Source organism: Balearica regulorum, chromosome 20 (genome assembly GCF_011004875.1).
Source record: "Balearica regulorum gibbericeps isolate bBalReg1 chromosome 20, bBalReg1.pri, whole genome shotgun sequence".
In the NCBI taxonomy this organism is placed as follows: domain Eukaryota; kingdom Metazoa; phylum Chordata; class Aves; order Gruiformes; family Gruidae; genus Balearica; species Balearica regulorum.
Genome location: NC_046203.1, coordinates 282,195 through 299,413, shown reverse-complemented (window position 1 = coordinate 299,413; position 17,219 = coordinate 282,195). Strand labels below are relative to the sequence as shown.

Below are 17,219 nucleotides of genomic sequence, written 5' to 3'. Positions count from 1 at the left end.
GATAGAGGGGAATCCACGGGGGGAAAAGCACATCTCTGTCTGCCCCATGTGCCCAGACCACCAGCTTTCCAAATAAAAGCTTGTCTCTGACAGAGCACTGGGGGCTGTCCGCAGCTGGGACCACCAGCTCGGTCACCGAAAAAACCTGCCAAAGACTGAGGCTGTCTCAAAGAGCTGTAAGTGGGGATGTACCCAAAATCAAGGTCTCCCATTTGTGCTTTTTTGCTCATGTGAAGTTTGATGCAGCCTACATCACATATATATTTTTCCAGGAGATTGATACGGAATCTCTGTCCTTGCCTACTTCAGCTCCCACCTCTGGCCCTTTCTGCGTCGCTCCTCTGAGTCTCTCACCCAGAGTCTGTCGCCCACAATCATGCTCCTTCCCTGAACAGTTCCTCTCCTCCCCCATATGCTGGCATCTCACTACTAATTTTTTCCACCACTGAGGACCTCAGAGGAGTTGCATCCCTTAACAGGAGGTGAGAATCTTGCCCTTTTGCTTTAGTTCTTTCCACTATTTTTTTTTTTACACCTCTTTGCAGTTGCAAAGCTTTCCACCCTGAGAGCTGAGCGTGACTGGTGGCAGGGGCACATCGACTCACTGTGGTGTATCTGTCACTCGGGCATCCTCATGCATATTGAATAAGATTTTTACAGGGAGCTGGTTGCGTCTTAACCGAATTGCAACCACACTGACCAACATTACCAAAGCCAATGCTGGTCCAGAAGCCATCGTGCAAGAAGGTAGTTGGCTAAATTGCATTTCCCTATGTAATCCCAGTTATTCCCTGCTTCTGAAACACACTCAGACAGCTGTGTTTGGGGGCAAACGGCCACTATCTCCTGGCGTTTCTGCAGGGACAGACACTGCATGGCCCCACAAGCCGGAGGAGAGCAGGACAGCCAAAGCTGGGGTGGGAGGAAGCCGCCCGGGAGAGGGGAAGGGCACTAGAGGGCAGGAGAGCTCTTTTCTAATTGCACATCTCAACGGTTGGCATTTCTTGCACAATTTCCCCTGTTCAGTGGGTCAGTTGTAAAGTTCAGTGACTCATTGCAGGAAATGACCCTGCGGGGCTGCAGTTTATGTCTGGTGGCCTTCCCTAGCTGCTGCCAGCGGAGGTGGAGAAGGCTGAAGCAGATTCAATTGGAGGGGTTTGCACGCAGAGACTGACCACCTGCTAAGTGTTGCTGCAGGTTTGCTGCCTGGTAGTTTCTTCCAGCAAAGAAACATTTGGGGTAGGAAGCTCCAGTTGTTAGTCCCCCTTGCAGCCTCTTGCTGCAAGGTGAACTTTAGCAGTGCACTCTCATCTGATAGCAAAGCAGGTATCCACACTGGTACCAAGACCCAACGTATTCTCCTCCTTTTCTTCCTGTGGTAGTATCGGCATGTGACAAATTGGCTCTTTGCAGGTAACCAGCTATCATCATCCCCTTTCCTTTCTCTCCCCAGCTTGCAGTTAGAAACACCTCCACAGGATCTCAGACCGCTCTGAACCGGCATGAAAAGTCTCTCTTCACACCTCTCCTTCCACTCTGCTGACCCAGGCTCTGTCCGTAACAGCACATTCACACTGATGCAATCAGCTCTGGGGTGATTTTTTTTTGCCCAGCTGGCTCAATGGGATATTTAGAATCATCAGGTTTTCCTGGCGCTGTGAGTTACATCTTAATGCAGAAAGCACCAGAGAAACTCCAGCATCCCCAAAGGCAATACATCATGAGCAGAACGGGGCTTTTTATGTCAGGGACTATGCAAAGACCTTGCAATTTAGTAGCTGTTCTGTTCATATTGCACATTATTGCACACACGCTCCTTCTCCCTTGCCCAAGTCTGAAAATGGAGGGTGTAAGAATAGCAGCTTCTTACTTCATCTGTCTCCTTCCTGTGTGTACTCACAGCCAGGTCTGCTCACATTAGCATCACCCGCTATGGCTCCTAGTTACTATCGCTTGCTATTATGACTGAGTCAGCACAGTTCAGTGTGGCTACAAGACAGCCACCTTTTACACTTGTGCAAGAGAGAGAAGAATCTGTCCCCAAATCTTTTGTTTGTTTAGATTTATTAAGCAAATACACTCAAGAACTCTCCACAAGCCTCTCAAAAAAAAAAAAAAAAAAAAAAATTGAGTGGAAAATGCATAGTCTCCTTCTTAGAGATTTCCTCCTGTAGGTTGTGACCAGCCCCAGGTGTGTGAGATGTTTAAACAAGCTGATGAAGTCACTTTAAAAGTTGTGTGTAAAGCTTACAAAAATAGCAGCCCCGTGAATTTTTTATCTGATAGCGGGGGAAGTAAACAGCCTCTGACGGCTCACCAGGCTTCAGAGATTTATTGGCTCGTAGTACAGGCCACTACCTGCAAGTCAAGGTACTGCTGTGACGTTTGTCCCTAATTAAGTCGTAGAAACGAGTTAATTTTCAAATAGGACCATAATCCTTTTATTGTCGCCCGGGGACATTCCCACCGGCCCTGCTGTCGCTTCCCGCTAGAGGGAACCCGGCTGTGCCCGGGGAGCGGAGCAGCCACGGCTCCGGACGGAACGGGCGGGTACGGCGGGGGGCAGAGCCGGGGCTCCGGGTTGAGGCAGCCGGGAGCGGGAGCTCAGCGTTTGGCCGCGGCTCCTGCAGGGCCTCCAGCAGCGGTGCTGGGCACCTCCGTGTGTGCTGGATTTGGGGTACTAATGGGACGCTGCGAGGATGCTCTGGGGCAGCAGTGCTGGTGTCTGATCTGATCTAAAAACCACGCTGGGGGTTGTGCAAATCCCACCCTCGTTCCCCTTCGGTTAATTGTAACGTTCCTGCCTCTAAGAGAAAGATCCTGCCGCAGCACCGAAACACCCGCACCGCGAGGCCTGAGGAGTTTCCCGGAGCGCTGGCGGGACGTGCCCGGGCAGCACCGGCCCCGCTCGTCCCACACCCGCGCGCAGAGGGCCGCACTTGGGGGGGGACGGGACGGACACGACACGACACCCTCTTTCGGGTCTCCCACATCCCCTCGGCGGAGGCCGGGGAAGAGAAGCTGGGCCCGGAGCCGCCCTCTGGTACCGAGCGTCCGCTCCACGGTGCCCGGGGCTCCACGGCCTCCCGAGTCCCGCTCCTCGCCCTGGGGACACGGAAGAGAGTTTCCCCGTGGACGCTGCCCATCGCCGCCAGCACCCGCCGCGGCCCCGCCTGTGCCCTGTCTGGGCTCCCGGGAGGGGCTCCGCCGAGGGCACCGCCCGTCCCCAAGCGCCACCGCCCCCGAGGCGCCGCCGGTCCCTCACAGGACGCCCCGAGGCGCCGCCGCTCCCGTGCCAGAAGCCCGGGCACGCCCGGAGGTGTGGGGGGGCCCAGCCCGCTGCCCCCCCACCGGCCCCGCCCGGCGGGCCGTGGCGGCCGTTCCCCGGCGCGGCCGGCAGGCGGCGCTGCGGCCCGGGACGGCGCGTGTGCGTGTGCGGCGGGAGCCCCCGGGCCGCCTCTTCCCCTCACGGCCCGGCGGAGCGAGCGGGGGGCGGGCGCTGCTTGCGCCGCCGCCGCCGAGCTCCACAGGCCGCCGCCGCAGCGCCTATTCCCGGATCGCGGCCGGCCGGCCGGCAGCAAACGAGAAGCGGCGGCGGCTGGCAGCCCTGCGCCGCGGCCGCTCGGCCGGCTACCTGCGCGGCCGGGCCTGAGCGCCGAGCCCGGCTCCGACATGTCCGGCAAGATCGAGAAAGCAGGTGAGCGGGCCGGGCGCCGCGGGAGGCCCCGGGGGGGAGCCCGCTGGAGCGGCCGCGCTCGCCTCCCTCCCTTCAGCGCCGCCCCGCCGCCGCCGCGGCCCGCCGGAGCTGCCGGAGCTGCCGGCCCCGGGCCTGGCGCGGCCCGGCGGGGCTGGGGGAGGCGGGCAGGGCCCCCCGCGCCCGGCGGGTTTCGGCGCCCCGGGCCGGCGGGAGGCTCCTGTCAAGGCGGTGCGTGGCCGGGGCCGGGGCTGAGCCCGGGGCCGCGGGGGGGTGGGATGCTCTGCCCGGCGCCCCCGCCGCCGCGCTGCCAGGGGCTGGTCCTGGGCTGCCCGGGCGCCGTTTGTGTCGGGCTTTTTGTCTTCTCCTCCGCTTTTTCGTTTGTGTGGTTTTTGGTTGTTTTTTTTTTTTTCCCCCACCCTCCCGTTCCCCCTCCTTTTCCTATTTTGTGTTTTATTTTTCCGCACCCCTGCCGTCCTTTCCATGTAGCAAAGCATCAGCAAAGCCGGGGCGCTGCAACGCTTTGGGGCCTACATGCAATGATTAATTGCAACTTCTCCAACTTTCCTCTTCTGGTGTTTGTGCAAGATCAGAAAAGATGAGTCCGTGGGCAAATGTCAGAGGGAACTTGCTCATTTTTTCCTATCTCTTGCAAAGCTCTCCCCCAAGCCTGGGGTGCTCGCCTAGAGCCAGAGCCAGGGAAGGCTGCTGAGATCTCTTCTGCTCTCACAAGGAAACACTCGAGCACGGATCGTATTGTCTCTCTGTGCTTCTGGAGTCGTGTCTGGTTCTCAGTTGTCACTTTAGATGGTTGAATGCCCCTGGTTTTCTGTGTAGCGGGAGTAGTATGTTTAAAGATTCAATTAGTGTTTTGCACATCAAGCAGTGAAGTTATTTAGTTTAATTATGTTGCATTTAATTAGCAGAGAAAAATCAATGCTGTTTTGTATTTTTTTATTGTAAGGAATAGCTAGGCAGTTGCCTACTGGGGAATGTAGGGTAGCAGTCTGAGTTGGGATGTGCGAAGTACAGTGTTCAGGTTTTCCAGGACAGCAGCCACCGATTTAGGAAAGATTCCTGTTTCGAAGGAATAAAGTTGGGAACAGTGCTTTCTGGTTTTGATCATTCGATGCTGGTTTGTTCTGGCTTCCGCGCTGCACTGTACATGAATATGTTCTCCTGCGATATGGTTCTGGAGCGGCCTGCAGGAATAAGCAGACTGGCTGCCTGGCAGCCGGCTTTTAAGTGCAGTACATAGGCATGTTTCCAGCTCTTAGCACTAAGTTACTGTCTAACAAGTGTGCATCACATCACGGGACAAATGTTATTCCAGAAATATCATAGGTTAATCCAATGCACAATCCCTTACATAGAATCGCAACATAACGCTTGCTTTGGGATTCTGGCTATGTCTTTTCAATGCTTACTGGTATATCGCTGCAACTGTTTGTCTGGGAAGCGGGTAACTGAGTAAGGAAGGTCTTAGCAGCATATATAGACCTGGGGCCAGCTCTAAAATAATTGTCACTTGTTTATGCTAGAAGTGAATTTGGCTTGGGATTTTAGTAACTGCTGATAGCGCTATAGACAGTAATTACAGATGTATAAATAAGTGATCACATTTTGTTTATTCGCGTGCAGTAAATAATCCTGTGAGAATAGTAAATATAACTCCACACCAGCGAAGCAGCGTGAAGAGTTCAAACACGGGAAGATGACTCTGTAGACACACACAAACGCAGTGCGATTCCATAAACAATAGAACAGAAAGGCCAAAAATACCATACAAAAATCATATGCTGCGCAACCTAGAGACCCGACCTTGCAACACACTGAACTCCCATTGAAGAACGCAAGACATCATGCGGGATCCATCCCCAGGTCAGTGCTGTAAATGTACAGTTTTGAAGATGCAATGGGTGAAGCCTTGATGTGGAGGCATTCTTTTTAGTGGGTGTGTATCGTAGTGATAATTTGCTGAACAAGAGAAACTGTAAATCTGGGAAACTGCTCTTTCAACTGCTTGTATATTCAAAGAAGGGTATTTAAAAAAAAATTAAATCCAGTCCAAATATAAACTGGAGGAGCAGAGATGGGGAAGGCGGGGCTGGAAGCCAGCTGTTTCAGTGCGGTACAGTCTTGATCACTGTTTCTAAGTGTTTGAACTTCTGATTGACACAAACAGTTCGGTTAATAGCGTCACCAAATAAACAGTCTGCAATACTGCAGTAATTCTGGGATAATATTTGTCAAAATGTATACAATAGTAGAACAAAGGATACAGAGTCATGAAAGAAATGCTATGAGGTCTAAGGTCTGCATATTTGTGTACATTTGAATTTGTTTTTGTCTTATGGAAATGGAAATACATGCAAAACCCATTATGTTGTAAACAGAATAGGCCGTTGCCTGATAACGAGCCATCTTGACAAGCTTCGGAGTTGGCTTGGGCTTTGGTTTGACTCCCATGTTCATCTAGTCAGGCTGCTGGGAAAAGAAGTGTTACCTTACAGGGTTACATCCCTAGAGATCTTATGTACATCTGCTCCCTGGGTCCTTAAATGTAACACCTCATCGGCACTTAATAAAAACAATAATAAATGATTAGAGATAACAGCTACCATCCTGTCCACCAAGAAGAGTGGACAAGAATCCCTCTGGAGCCTCTCTGCACTGTTGTTTAATCAACAAAAGCATCACTGTAGAGCTATTCAGAGCACTGCTTTGGAGTGAAGGGGAGCGATCTGGTAATGTAGAACAAGATGGTATATTTTGTTTTCGCTAGTATTAGACTGCCTGTTTTGTTACGCTCCAGCCAGGAGACTTCCAAATAATTTTTGGAAGCAGAACCCCCATTGACTTGAAGGGAAAGAATGGCAGCCAGTGTTGGTTTTTCATTACTGTGGAACTGTGACTTTCTGTCTTCACTTTCAGGAGATATTTGCTGTCACCCTAGTTAGTCTTATAGTTTTGATCTCAAATCCAAAACAAGGATGCCAAGAAAGAGTGGAGGAGGTTGCAGATTCTGCTTGGGTGTCCTGTTACCATGGCAATACATGAATTCATGTATTTATTTACCTGATGGATTACATGCTCCAGGGAGTTGAACTATTCTGCATCAATTCAGGGAGAGTAAGGGACCAGGTAGACACCATCAGGTCTAAACCGAAAGCTCTTCCATGAAGCAGGTCCATTCAAGAATGCCCTTAATTAAAACCCAAGAAAATATGGGTGCCATACTTGGACGGTTTAATCTATTTGATGTTTTTAATCTTTATCTTGTAATTTCTTGCAGGGTTTTCATATCCCATGTAAGCTTGCTTTTTCAATAGCTGTCTGCTAAAGGTTGTTTGAGATAACTGGTTCAAGCGTTAGCTACCTGGAGTGCAGTGAATTATCTGCATTCTGCTCAGGACTCAACTGGATGTATTTATTCCCAGCAGACTGAAAATGCTGTTGTCTTCACCTTTTACTCATAAGCATTTGCCTGATAAGCAAGTTCACTTCTCTGAAGTCTCTCTCCTCTGTTAGTCTTGGTGGTATAAACGTTTAGGAGTAGTCCCCAGAGAGCTCTGTTCTTAAGGAAAATGGCAAAATAGAAGAAACAATTCAGGAGGCCAGGTTATTCCCATCTTTATAGGAACTTAATGTTTGTTCGGAGTTCTCCACGCCAATGGACGTGATCCTGAATTGTGCATCTGTGAATGTTTTTGTATTAACGTGAAGTTTCCCGGGGATCTTACTTTTGGGGAGGATATATTTTGAACTGTAATCACCTCTTGGATCATTCTGTGGAAATTATCCTACATATTTTTTTACACCTGTACAGTTTTCTGCAGTTTCTCTTTGTCTAACATATGCTTAGGTGAGTTACTAGGCAGAACTCTTTCTCGGTTCAGTTGTGCATTCACCACTGTACCATGTTCTTCAGTAAAAGTGAGGGGCTTTCAAGTTTGAAGTTTTGCAGTTGACCAGTGTAAGTGCGTGCTGCTCTACTGGTGGTTTTCAAATGAAGTGAAAATTCTCTGTGAAATGTCTTGTCCCAGAATCTGAAAATGAAACGCTCCTAAAGAGTTCCTTCGCAGCCCTGAAGGCAATTCAGTTCCAATTCTTCCTTACTAGGGCTTTTACCACATGCTGCATTTCCTACTATATGCTGCTTGGATAGTGACATCACATGTGTGTTTTACTGTAACTTGTTTAAAAAGCACCAACAATTCAGTCTAGTTTTGTGTAGAGGCAAAATACAGGTACAAGATGATCACTATTCAGTGTTTCCTGCAAAATGGCACAAATTTTGCAATTCTTTTAAGTCAGCGTAGGCTTAACAGGTGTTCTGTTGCATAGCTTTAAGACTGGAGTGTTAGAAATGTAGCCTGTGGGATAACTGCCGCAAGACCGAGGTGGTCATAGCAGTTTTAAGAAGGAACTGGACGAGGAGTGGAGAAAAAAGACAGCTGAAGTCTACTGGAATGTGAAGCAGCTGGATTGTGCCTTAGTCAGTGAAAAAGCAGAAACTGGAAACAATTGCTAAATTTATTTTCAGTGCAAGCAATCGTTTTCCTTGAACCACAATGACTAAATATATCTATTGGTGTGATTTTTTTTTTTTTATGTGGTGCTAACTCTTACTGGCTTTTGCTAACCTCCTGGCAAGCAGAGAGATGAGTGGAAGTTTGCTATCAGTCAAGATCATAATGCAAATGTCCCTCACCTAGGTCTTTGCTTTGCTTGCAGAGAACATTCCTTGTTTGTAAGGGACCTGTAGGCTGTCAGCATGGCTTTAGTCACTGCATTGTATTGCATGAGTGGAAGAAACATGTAACTGCTTTTTCAGGTTTCCTTGGGGTTTTATTCATCTTTTTTGGAAGTTATGAATCGCAGTTGATACCTCAGCTGATATTCTAATAATTCTATCTGTAAGTGCATCTGTGCTGTATTAGAAGGCTCTGATGGAAAGGTGTGGGTCTTCTTTTTTTTAAAAAAAAAGATACATTAAGCCCTTATTTATTTCAAAGTTGAAAGCCTGTGGGTAGAATTGGCAAAATGAGCTTTGCTGTTGACTTACAAATCCTTTGAAAGGAGAACATTCAATTCAGAAGCTTACAGCATCTTAACTGCAAGTGGAGGAACATGAAGTGTTAACTTTCTAGACATTATTTTAAGGAAACAAGAGATGTTATACCTTTCCCTGGCAGAGGCATTTGATGCCTAATCAGATTTAATTCAAGCACTCAGTCATTATGTGCATTACAGGAGATGTCTAGGCAGTTCTCAGGTGGGCTACTGAGAGGTGACAGCTGGAATTGTTTGTTATCATAGCGTCTAATTTGGAAGATCCTTGTACCCCAGCAAAGGTAAGATGATAGAGAGCATCTCCCATCTTTGTGCCAGATAAAACTCCAGAAACTACGTAGTATATTAAAAACAACAAACTATATGTCAGAGCTACAGGTAAGGTGATTTAATAGCCGCCTTCCTCTCTCCTGCTCCTCATCACACCCATCATTTTGCATAGTTTGGATACATGTAAAGGATATAACTTGTTCCATTTTCCAAGGCAAATAATCCCAACATTTTTCTGCTGAAACTAGAGATCTGGAGTTTTGGTGTCTTTTGCCAGTTTGCAAAGCTATTGACCTCTGTGTACTGTTGCTTAGCAGTGAAATGAATCCTTCCAGTCTGTATTCTTCCTGTGGAGACTTTACAATATCTGGAGAACAACTTGTGCATGGAGAGGGATCCTTCAGCTTCTCAAAATTGTGATAGAATAGGCTTTTCTCCCCGAAAACAATTGAAAATTTATTGTTCTGTGAGTGCCTGAACATTGATTAATGTTAGCAAACTACAGGATTCAGCCATTGTCACGGAAGCAGTATGGAAGGAGTATTAAAATCAAGTAGCTATTGCAAAGATATTAGCTTCATTATTTGTCAGTTTTGTCTAAATAACCAAAGCTTAGTTTTCGTGGTATACAGTTGAGAAATATTGGAGAACAACATGGGATAAGTGGATGGTAATGGAAAACAGTGTGTTGTTCTCAGTACTTTAGTAGAGATTAGAGGAAAAGGGAGAGCTGGTTGGAGAAAAACTAGATTTATTCACCTTTGCAAATTCAAACTTGCAGCCCCAGAACTCCAAGGTGTATAAAAAGGAGGCCAGAGAGGGAAGAAGGGACATCACAAGGGGAGATGTTGATGGAATGGTTGGAAAGACCAGAAAAGGAGCGAGAGGATGCCCAACCCACGGATATTAGAAGAGGAGGAAATGGTGGGCTAAGTTGTGTGCAGGTAGAGCAGATAGGAAAAGACAGATGGATGACAAAAAGGGAAAGCGGGCAAGGAGGAGGCTCCTGGCGGTTTTCACAGGAGTCTGTTCCAAGGCAAAGAGACAGAAGATGAATTTCAGCAATCCGGAAAAGCTGCAGGAATCCTGCAGGTTGGGGCATGCTGCCAAAGGAACGTTCTCCAGTTCTGCTATTCACGTTACTGCAGCCTGACAAATTTACAGCTACATCACCTGACCCATAGCATCCACTCTTAAAAATACATTTCCGATCTCTTCTTGTGCTGTGACATTGATGCTGATAGAGGAAACAATTTCACATATGTGAGAGAGAAATGATATCCCCATCTATTATGTGAAGCAACCTGAGAAAGTTGATGGATCAGATTATTGGTCTACTTTTATTTGCATTGCATATTTCAGTTAAAGCTCTTCAGCTTTGAAACAGTCTCTTGATGTTAAATCTATTTGCTGTTTTAGTCGCTACCATAACTCATCTTCTCTGGAGTTTGTAAAGTAACGTTTTCATGTTGAGAGCAAGGAGGAAGGGAATAGAAACAAGTATAAGAAAGAGACGTTGTGTATCAGAGGATTCATTTACTTAGTGTTGTGGGAGATACGATGTTGACAGTATTTGGGAGAATTGGTTCTCCTATACTTGCTTGCTATTTTATCATATTTAGGAAAGTAATCTAAAAAATTTGAGAATTGACAAGAGCTGTATGGAGATTCTAAGCCTTGGCTAGAATTTTGGTTTCATGTTTCTTTCATTTTTTTTTTTGTTCCGCTTCCACACCACTGAGAGGGTCGATTGAGCGTGGGTGGCACCCAAAGAAGAGATTTCTTAATTATGGGGCATGAGGCTCGTTGAATTAAGCAAATGCATGTTTTGCATTATCTTACTTTACCTGGGTGACAGTTTCTGCTGCTTTGTGTAGAGCTTTTCTGGTGTCATGAAAATACTGTGCATTTTGTGATTCAAGTTAACATTTTGATGTGGCCATCAGTGCCTCTAAGGAAATATCAATTCATTATTCTGCTGAGGGAGAAAGGTTAAAGCTTGCTTGCACTCTCACGCTCTCATTCTTTCTCTCCAAAGGCTTCATGCGGGGATGTGCTTTTGTTGCGTACTTAACATATTCACTGAACCAGTCCCATTTATATTCTAAACAAGACCTTTAATTTCATCCCTCGCATGTACAAAAATCATGGGTTTTGAAAGAAAATAGATGAGAATTTTCCTTTTAGGCTTCTGGAAACAAAGGAAAAATCAGTAAAGTCTAAAATCAAAGAATAGTTACCCAAAGCTGGTAAAGTTGGGAGTGAGGAGATGCAACTTGGGTGGTTAATTAAACCTTGATAGAATTTTACCAAGAGGTTGAATATATAGTTCTACATCTGTTAAACTGTAGTTTGCAGGTAGCCTTTAATAATTAAAATGGGAGCAAAAGGAGTTTGTTCACAATATACAGCATGCATTGTTTTATCTCCTACGTTTTGATGTTTTTGTTGTGCTTCTCAGTCTACCAATATGTCCTGTCCATACTGCTCAAGAGGTGGTAAAATAGCCCCAGGAATTGATTCCATATTTAGAAAGTTTCCTTTACGAACCAGACGTCATGTAATAAAGGGCACCCAGGGAGATCAATATTTTAGTTCTGGTTGTGTAGTACATTCCTACCAATTCTAGATAGCAGCGCTCAGTGCATCCATCCGGTGGTGGGCTTCAGTTAGCAGGACAATACAATTTAAAACAGTTTTCCTTGGGTGATTATATTATCCTTTCATTTTGTGCTCTTAACTATATTAACTTAAGTTTGTCAGTTTGAGTATGGGGAGATAAAGTACGGATGGTTTCCATCCACTTTTTGCTTAACAATGCAACCTTGCATTTCATTGTGAGGAGTGATCTGTGCTGCAGGTTTCATGTACAAAGAAATTAAATATCCCTATCTGGATATATTTTTTCCATTTTAATTTTTTTAAGTGTATGTTTTCTGCTTTTCTAATTACAAGAACCTTTAAACGGAATTATATACAAGAATAGTAAGTTTGAGGAACTAGGGAGGTCTACCAACAGGTTTAATTAGAGCTCATCTATGAATTTACAGGGACTTCCAGGAAATGTAGAGCACTGGTTTGTGCAGGACGTGGTTTATCTGTATAAATATCCTTGCAAAGGTCACATGAAATCATATGTTAAGTCTGATGCCAGATTTTTGATGGAGCGTGGTAAGTGTGGTGCAGGGGTTGAGTTTACTCTTTTACTGCTTGGAATTGTTTCTCCATGGCTACTATATGGGAGAAATTTGTAGTACCCCAAAACATTACGTATCTGAGAGTCACATGACCTTCTTTCTTTCTTTCTTTCTTTTTTTTTAATAATCTTTTATTTTTATGAGCAATACCTAGGAGAGCATAACTGACAGAAACTGAGGTGGGGAGTTTCTCTGTTTTCAGCTTAGTTTTTCTGTTTGCTCTGTGAATAGCTGTTTGCTCTGTCACTGGAAACAGTGGCACTGCTATCTCCTGCTCTGTCAGCCTGGTCTGTTGTAGTTTACAGGAGCTTACCCTGTTAAAACAATCTAATGAATATAAGAAATGGTATTTAAAGTGCATTGTTTAAAATGAGCTGGCTCTCTCAAGTATGGCCAATTTTGTGATATTCAGGTGTGTAGTATCCCTTTAAAGAAAAAACACTAAGTCTTGACACATAACTTGGTGCATCTGCTCAGGTAAGCTTGCTTCTTGTGTTTGTACCTCTCTTAATCTGTAGCATCTTTTCATAAGGAAATAGCGATGGCTCATCCATCCTCTGTTAGAACTGTTGGACCCATTGGCCAATTTCAGTCAAACTTTGCAGAGGAATCAATATTACAAATTTAAATAAATTTCTGCACATTTTCTGAAGAAGACAGAGTAAAACAAAGAGACCACAAATAGTGCCTTCACTGTGGCAAAAGAGAAAATGTAGCTGTCCCATACTCAGTTTGGCCATCCGGTGTCAACTGGTACACATGTCACTTCAAAACCACTAACATGCATGGTGCTTCTTGTTCAGAGGAGTGCCAGGGGAGATGCAAGGAAGCTAGGTTTCTTGTGTTGGAAGAATAGATAGAGTTTCACTAATTTTGCTCAGAAAAAGACTTTTGTTTTGTTTTAAACTAAGACCTGGATGATGCAGTTTGCTGTTTGATGATTTAACTAAGGTTATTATCTTATGCTCATTCAGTTGCATGAGCATTTTGTCAGTCTAAACTTGTCTCATATTTGTCTTGCGCTGTAAAATTCACAGGCATGAGATAAATCTGACTGTATTTTGGAAAAAAAAAAAAAGATAAAATTGTGCAGTGAGTTACTCTAGTTTAACCTCAGCTGGATTTATTGATGCAACTTTCATGTATAGCCAAGGCCTAAGAATGTTCTTTATTGCTTAGAAACTTCTCATTTTCCCACTCAACATCTTGCACCAGCACACTTGTGTTAGTTAAAAGCTGATTGTGTCATTTAAGTTTTTGTCTCTAAATTTATAAAGGTGAGTTGAATTCATAACAGAGAGATTTATGGTGATTTGAGAATATCCTGCTCAGAAATAGTCAGTTTTGCAAAGCTGGCTCAAAATTGCACCTACATTAAAATAGATACGGTTTTGTGTATACGTAGTCTAAAATATTTTTTATTTATGTATAATTTTTGTTCTAATAATTTCTAGTCCCTTGTGGATTCCAGCAGTTGTCAAAATGATTTAATAGTGGTTATATTGGTTTGGAACTGCCCATCTTTCACCAGAAACCACAGGAAAAGTCTCTGGTGACCGTGACTAGTGTAGACCCTAATGCCTAGCATTTACCCACCTAAGTTTGGGGGAGATGAATCCCAGCCCCAGGCAGACTTCTGTTCTGCTGGAAAGCTGTTCAAAGAGATTTTAGATATTGCTTGATACTATAGTTATGTGAAGCTGAATGCATTGATTTAGCCAACTGCTTGCTGCATCTTTGGTTGAGGCAGACCTGGGGAAGGCATTTCTTCACTGCCACTCTTGCTTTGGCACACCTGTTTCTTACAGCGCTAAAGCAAATGTGCTTTTAAAGTTGAATTTCTTTGCTTTCCCTCGTGCTGCTCAGCCTAGGGAGATGCGAGGTACCGTGTTCCATCAGCCGATGATTCGGCATCAGACTGAAAGGTAAAAACATTGATAAAAAATGTTTTTCTTTGCTGCTAGAACAAGGACTGCTTGAATTGTGAACTGGTTGGTCTAGAACAGGGAATGGCAAGGAGAAGCAAAATCTTTTGGTGTCTTCTGGGGACAGCTCAGAGGAGCCAGTCGAGGGCAGTGAAGCACCCTTTGGCTGTTAAAAGCCAAAGTATCCTGGTAAAAAAAAACATGCAAAGAGAGAATTTGATTCTCATTACTGTCTCTGTATATTTCCAGGTAATCTTTAAACAAAGATGGGTTTGCTCCTGTCTGTCTTGGGTGAAAGCACTTGTATAAATTCTGTAAATAAGCATTGGCAGCTCTTACTCCTAGGTTTTATCCTGAATTACAGCCTTGTTCATTAGACCTCAAATCTGAGGTGTACATTTCACTGTAATACTTTTAAGGCTCTCTGGAGACATCAGGTATACCGCAAGTGATACACAGGAGAACTTCTCTAAGCTTCCATTTGGCTGGCAGCCTGGGGAGCGTCAAGGTCCAAGGGATCAAAACCATCATTTGGGCCAGACTTTGGTGTAATCCATGTCGTTGCCCTGGGTTGTTGGGATTGTTGTGGCTTTTTACTATGTGTATAAGGAAAAAATGCTTACCTGGCAGTTGATCACAATTATCTGTGTTTAGGATTACCAGCCAAATGTGTATTTTACACTTTTTGTTCTCACTGAAGTTAACATGATAAAGAAGAGAAAACTAAGGAAAGATCTGAAGGATTATTTCTGGCAGCTGGGCAGATGGGTTTATCTGTAAATCCTGAGAGTCTCTGGCAACAAGGTGTGTAATAGTAACAACAAAAATGATGCTGGAAGGTTGTTGATCACTTCTGTCATTGTTTTGATACTTCTCAAGTTCCTCAGTTACTTGGGGCTGGTATAAATAATTCCATCTAAGGTTACAGCCGTTGGTCATCTAGGCTGCTAGAGCTCCACTGTCAATATAAAAAAAAAAATTCCCACATCGAATGAGAGCATAACTGATTCTGAAATCATTCCCAGCATGCATGTGCTGTTAACATGAATGTTGATCAAGGTCCTGATTGGAGTCTGGCATCCCGAGTTGACACCATTCTCTGCAATGTTACCAGTGCTATGGCATGGCCTGTGGGGAGGGCTAACAGGCTGTGGGGTTTTATATTATTATTATTAATAATAATAATTCTCAGATGAAGTACTTCGCATCCAAAAACTTGGACAACCTAGTATGCTAAGTTTCAAAGATTATCATAATGGGGGGAAAAAAAACCCATGCTAGAAATATCAGTAGTATACATTTAATGAAATTGTCATTCAAAGCACTCGTATCCAGAAAAGTAACAGTGGTTTGTGTTGATGCTGCACACTGTGATCTTAACTTTTGGGATGATAACAAAGCACAAAAACTGGCTCCTCTTTCAATCTTGTGCCCTTGAAGGAGTCATTTAGTTAAATTCCTTAATACTTTTGCAGCTATGGTTGCGGTTTATTAACTGATGCTGCCTTGAAGAAGAGCCTGTGTCTGCAGCGGAGTTTTCATTACTCATCTGTCAATACTTAAGAGTAAAACTAATGGATCTGGGTAGAGAGGTTTCTGCTGTTCTATGTAAATGGTTTCTTTTTCTCCATTCCTGCTATTTTACCCAAGGAGAGGAGACAAAACAGTTTTAATGCAGTACCTGGTTATACTGTATTGGATAGGAAGGTCTGGCCTGCTCTGTCAGAATTTTTTTAAGCTATGATGTTTAGATTTTATTAAATGAACCAGAGGGAATTAAAAATGTGTCTGTTTCCCAAAATATTCTCACTTGAACATCTGTAAAATGCCCTTTATCTTGAATCGTACAAGCTGAAGAATCTCCAGAATTTTTTTTTTGCAGCGGGTAAAATACGATTTTTGGCCAGTTCAACAATTTGCTTGTCAGGAGAAATCCAGTTGAGTTTTGTTTGATTTTGTTTTTGTTTTTACATAGTCCTCAAAATGGAAAATTAGATAAACCAAAATTATAATGCTGCTGTGTTTACTGATGCAAACTGCAAGTTTTGCAGTAATTGCCTTGGCTTCTGGGTGAAATGCAGGAGACAACTTATCTGCTTGGATTTTGGGGGTTTATCTGCTTGGGTTTTGGGGGGTTTTTGCATGATAATTGCAAATGAAAGGCACATCTTATTTTGAAGCCCCTGCAGAACAGGGATATCTGCTCTGAGGGATGGAGATGTAAATGAATTTTATGTTGGTACATTGTGAATGGAATGAACCACTTTCATAGCAAATGAGCAGTCCATACAAAATGCTTTGCTGGAATGGGGCAGGGTGGTAGCAGAAGGATGAGCTGTAATAAGTAGGGGAGAAGGACTTGCAGAACCCAAGATGTTGACTCACTTGACCACGTGCTCCTCTTGAGTTTCACACTTGACTATATGACAAGTATTTAACAGAATAGCAGCCAGGCTAGTGAGCAAGTGTGCTTAAGAGCCAAAAGTCAGTGCTGAGCACTTTCTCTGCATGTCTATTTTGGGGGAGATACTGGAGTCCTTACCCCCTTTTCCTATTGTGCATTCCGATTTTGCTTAGTTTTTATCCTACTTCAAAAAAAATCACGGTAACGCAAAAATACTCGCAGCAGTTCCCTGTGCAGGAAGATAGAAAGAACTAAGGCCCAGCCCAGTAAAGGGGATTCATAACTTGAAGCCTTGCTTTGTGCCTCTGTACCTCAGCTACGTGAGGTGTCAGCTGGTAAACTGGTGCCATTTTCCTTAGCGCAGACCTGCCTATGTATTTTAAAATGTATTTTAAAGCCTGTCCTGTGGAACACTGTTCTGTGTTACCGTGGCCTCTAATGAGAGCAGAGAGAACCAAAACCTTTGCCAGACTGAGCTCTTGACTAGCTGCAAGCGTGAGGACCTAGTTTGGAGATAAAAATTGATTAGTGGATAATTCCGCCAGAATGAATAATCTCAGCCTTAAAAGATGAATTGCAGATGGGTTTAGATGAGAGAGATACCCAGTTTACAATGTCATTCTTTCAGTAACCTGAATCTACTGACCTTACGT

The 17,219-nt window shown here is 44.5% G+C and overlaps 1 protein-coding gene across 12 annotated transcripts in view; it reads left to right on the top strand.

The window, feature by feature from the left end:
* Positions 1 to 2,996: 2,996 nt before the first annotated feature.
* The window catches only part of RAPGEF1 (Rap guanine nucleotide exchange factor 1), an 89,891-nt gene continuing 75,668 nt past the window's right edge, over positions 2,997 to 17,219 (top strand). For 8 of the 12 annotated variants that reach the window (XM_075772689.1, XM_075772688.1, XM_075772681.1 and 5 more), the window contains exon 1: positions 2,997 to 3,697. In XM_075772689.1, the coding sequence (XP_075628804.1) occupies positions 3,673 to 3,697 (25 nt within the window). In that variant the 5' untranslated portion in view covers positions 2,997 to 3,672. Of the gene's footprint in view, positions 3,698 to 5,335; positions 5,576 to 17,219 lie in introns of all 12 variants that reach the window. The other 4 variants (XM_075772683.1, XM_075772682.1, XM_075772691.1 and 1 more) reach the window with 4 other exon arrangements.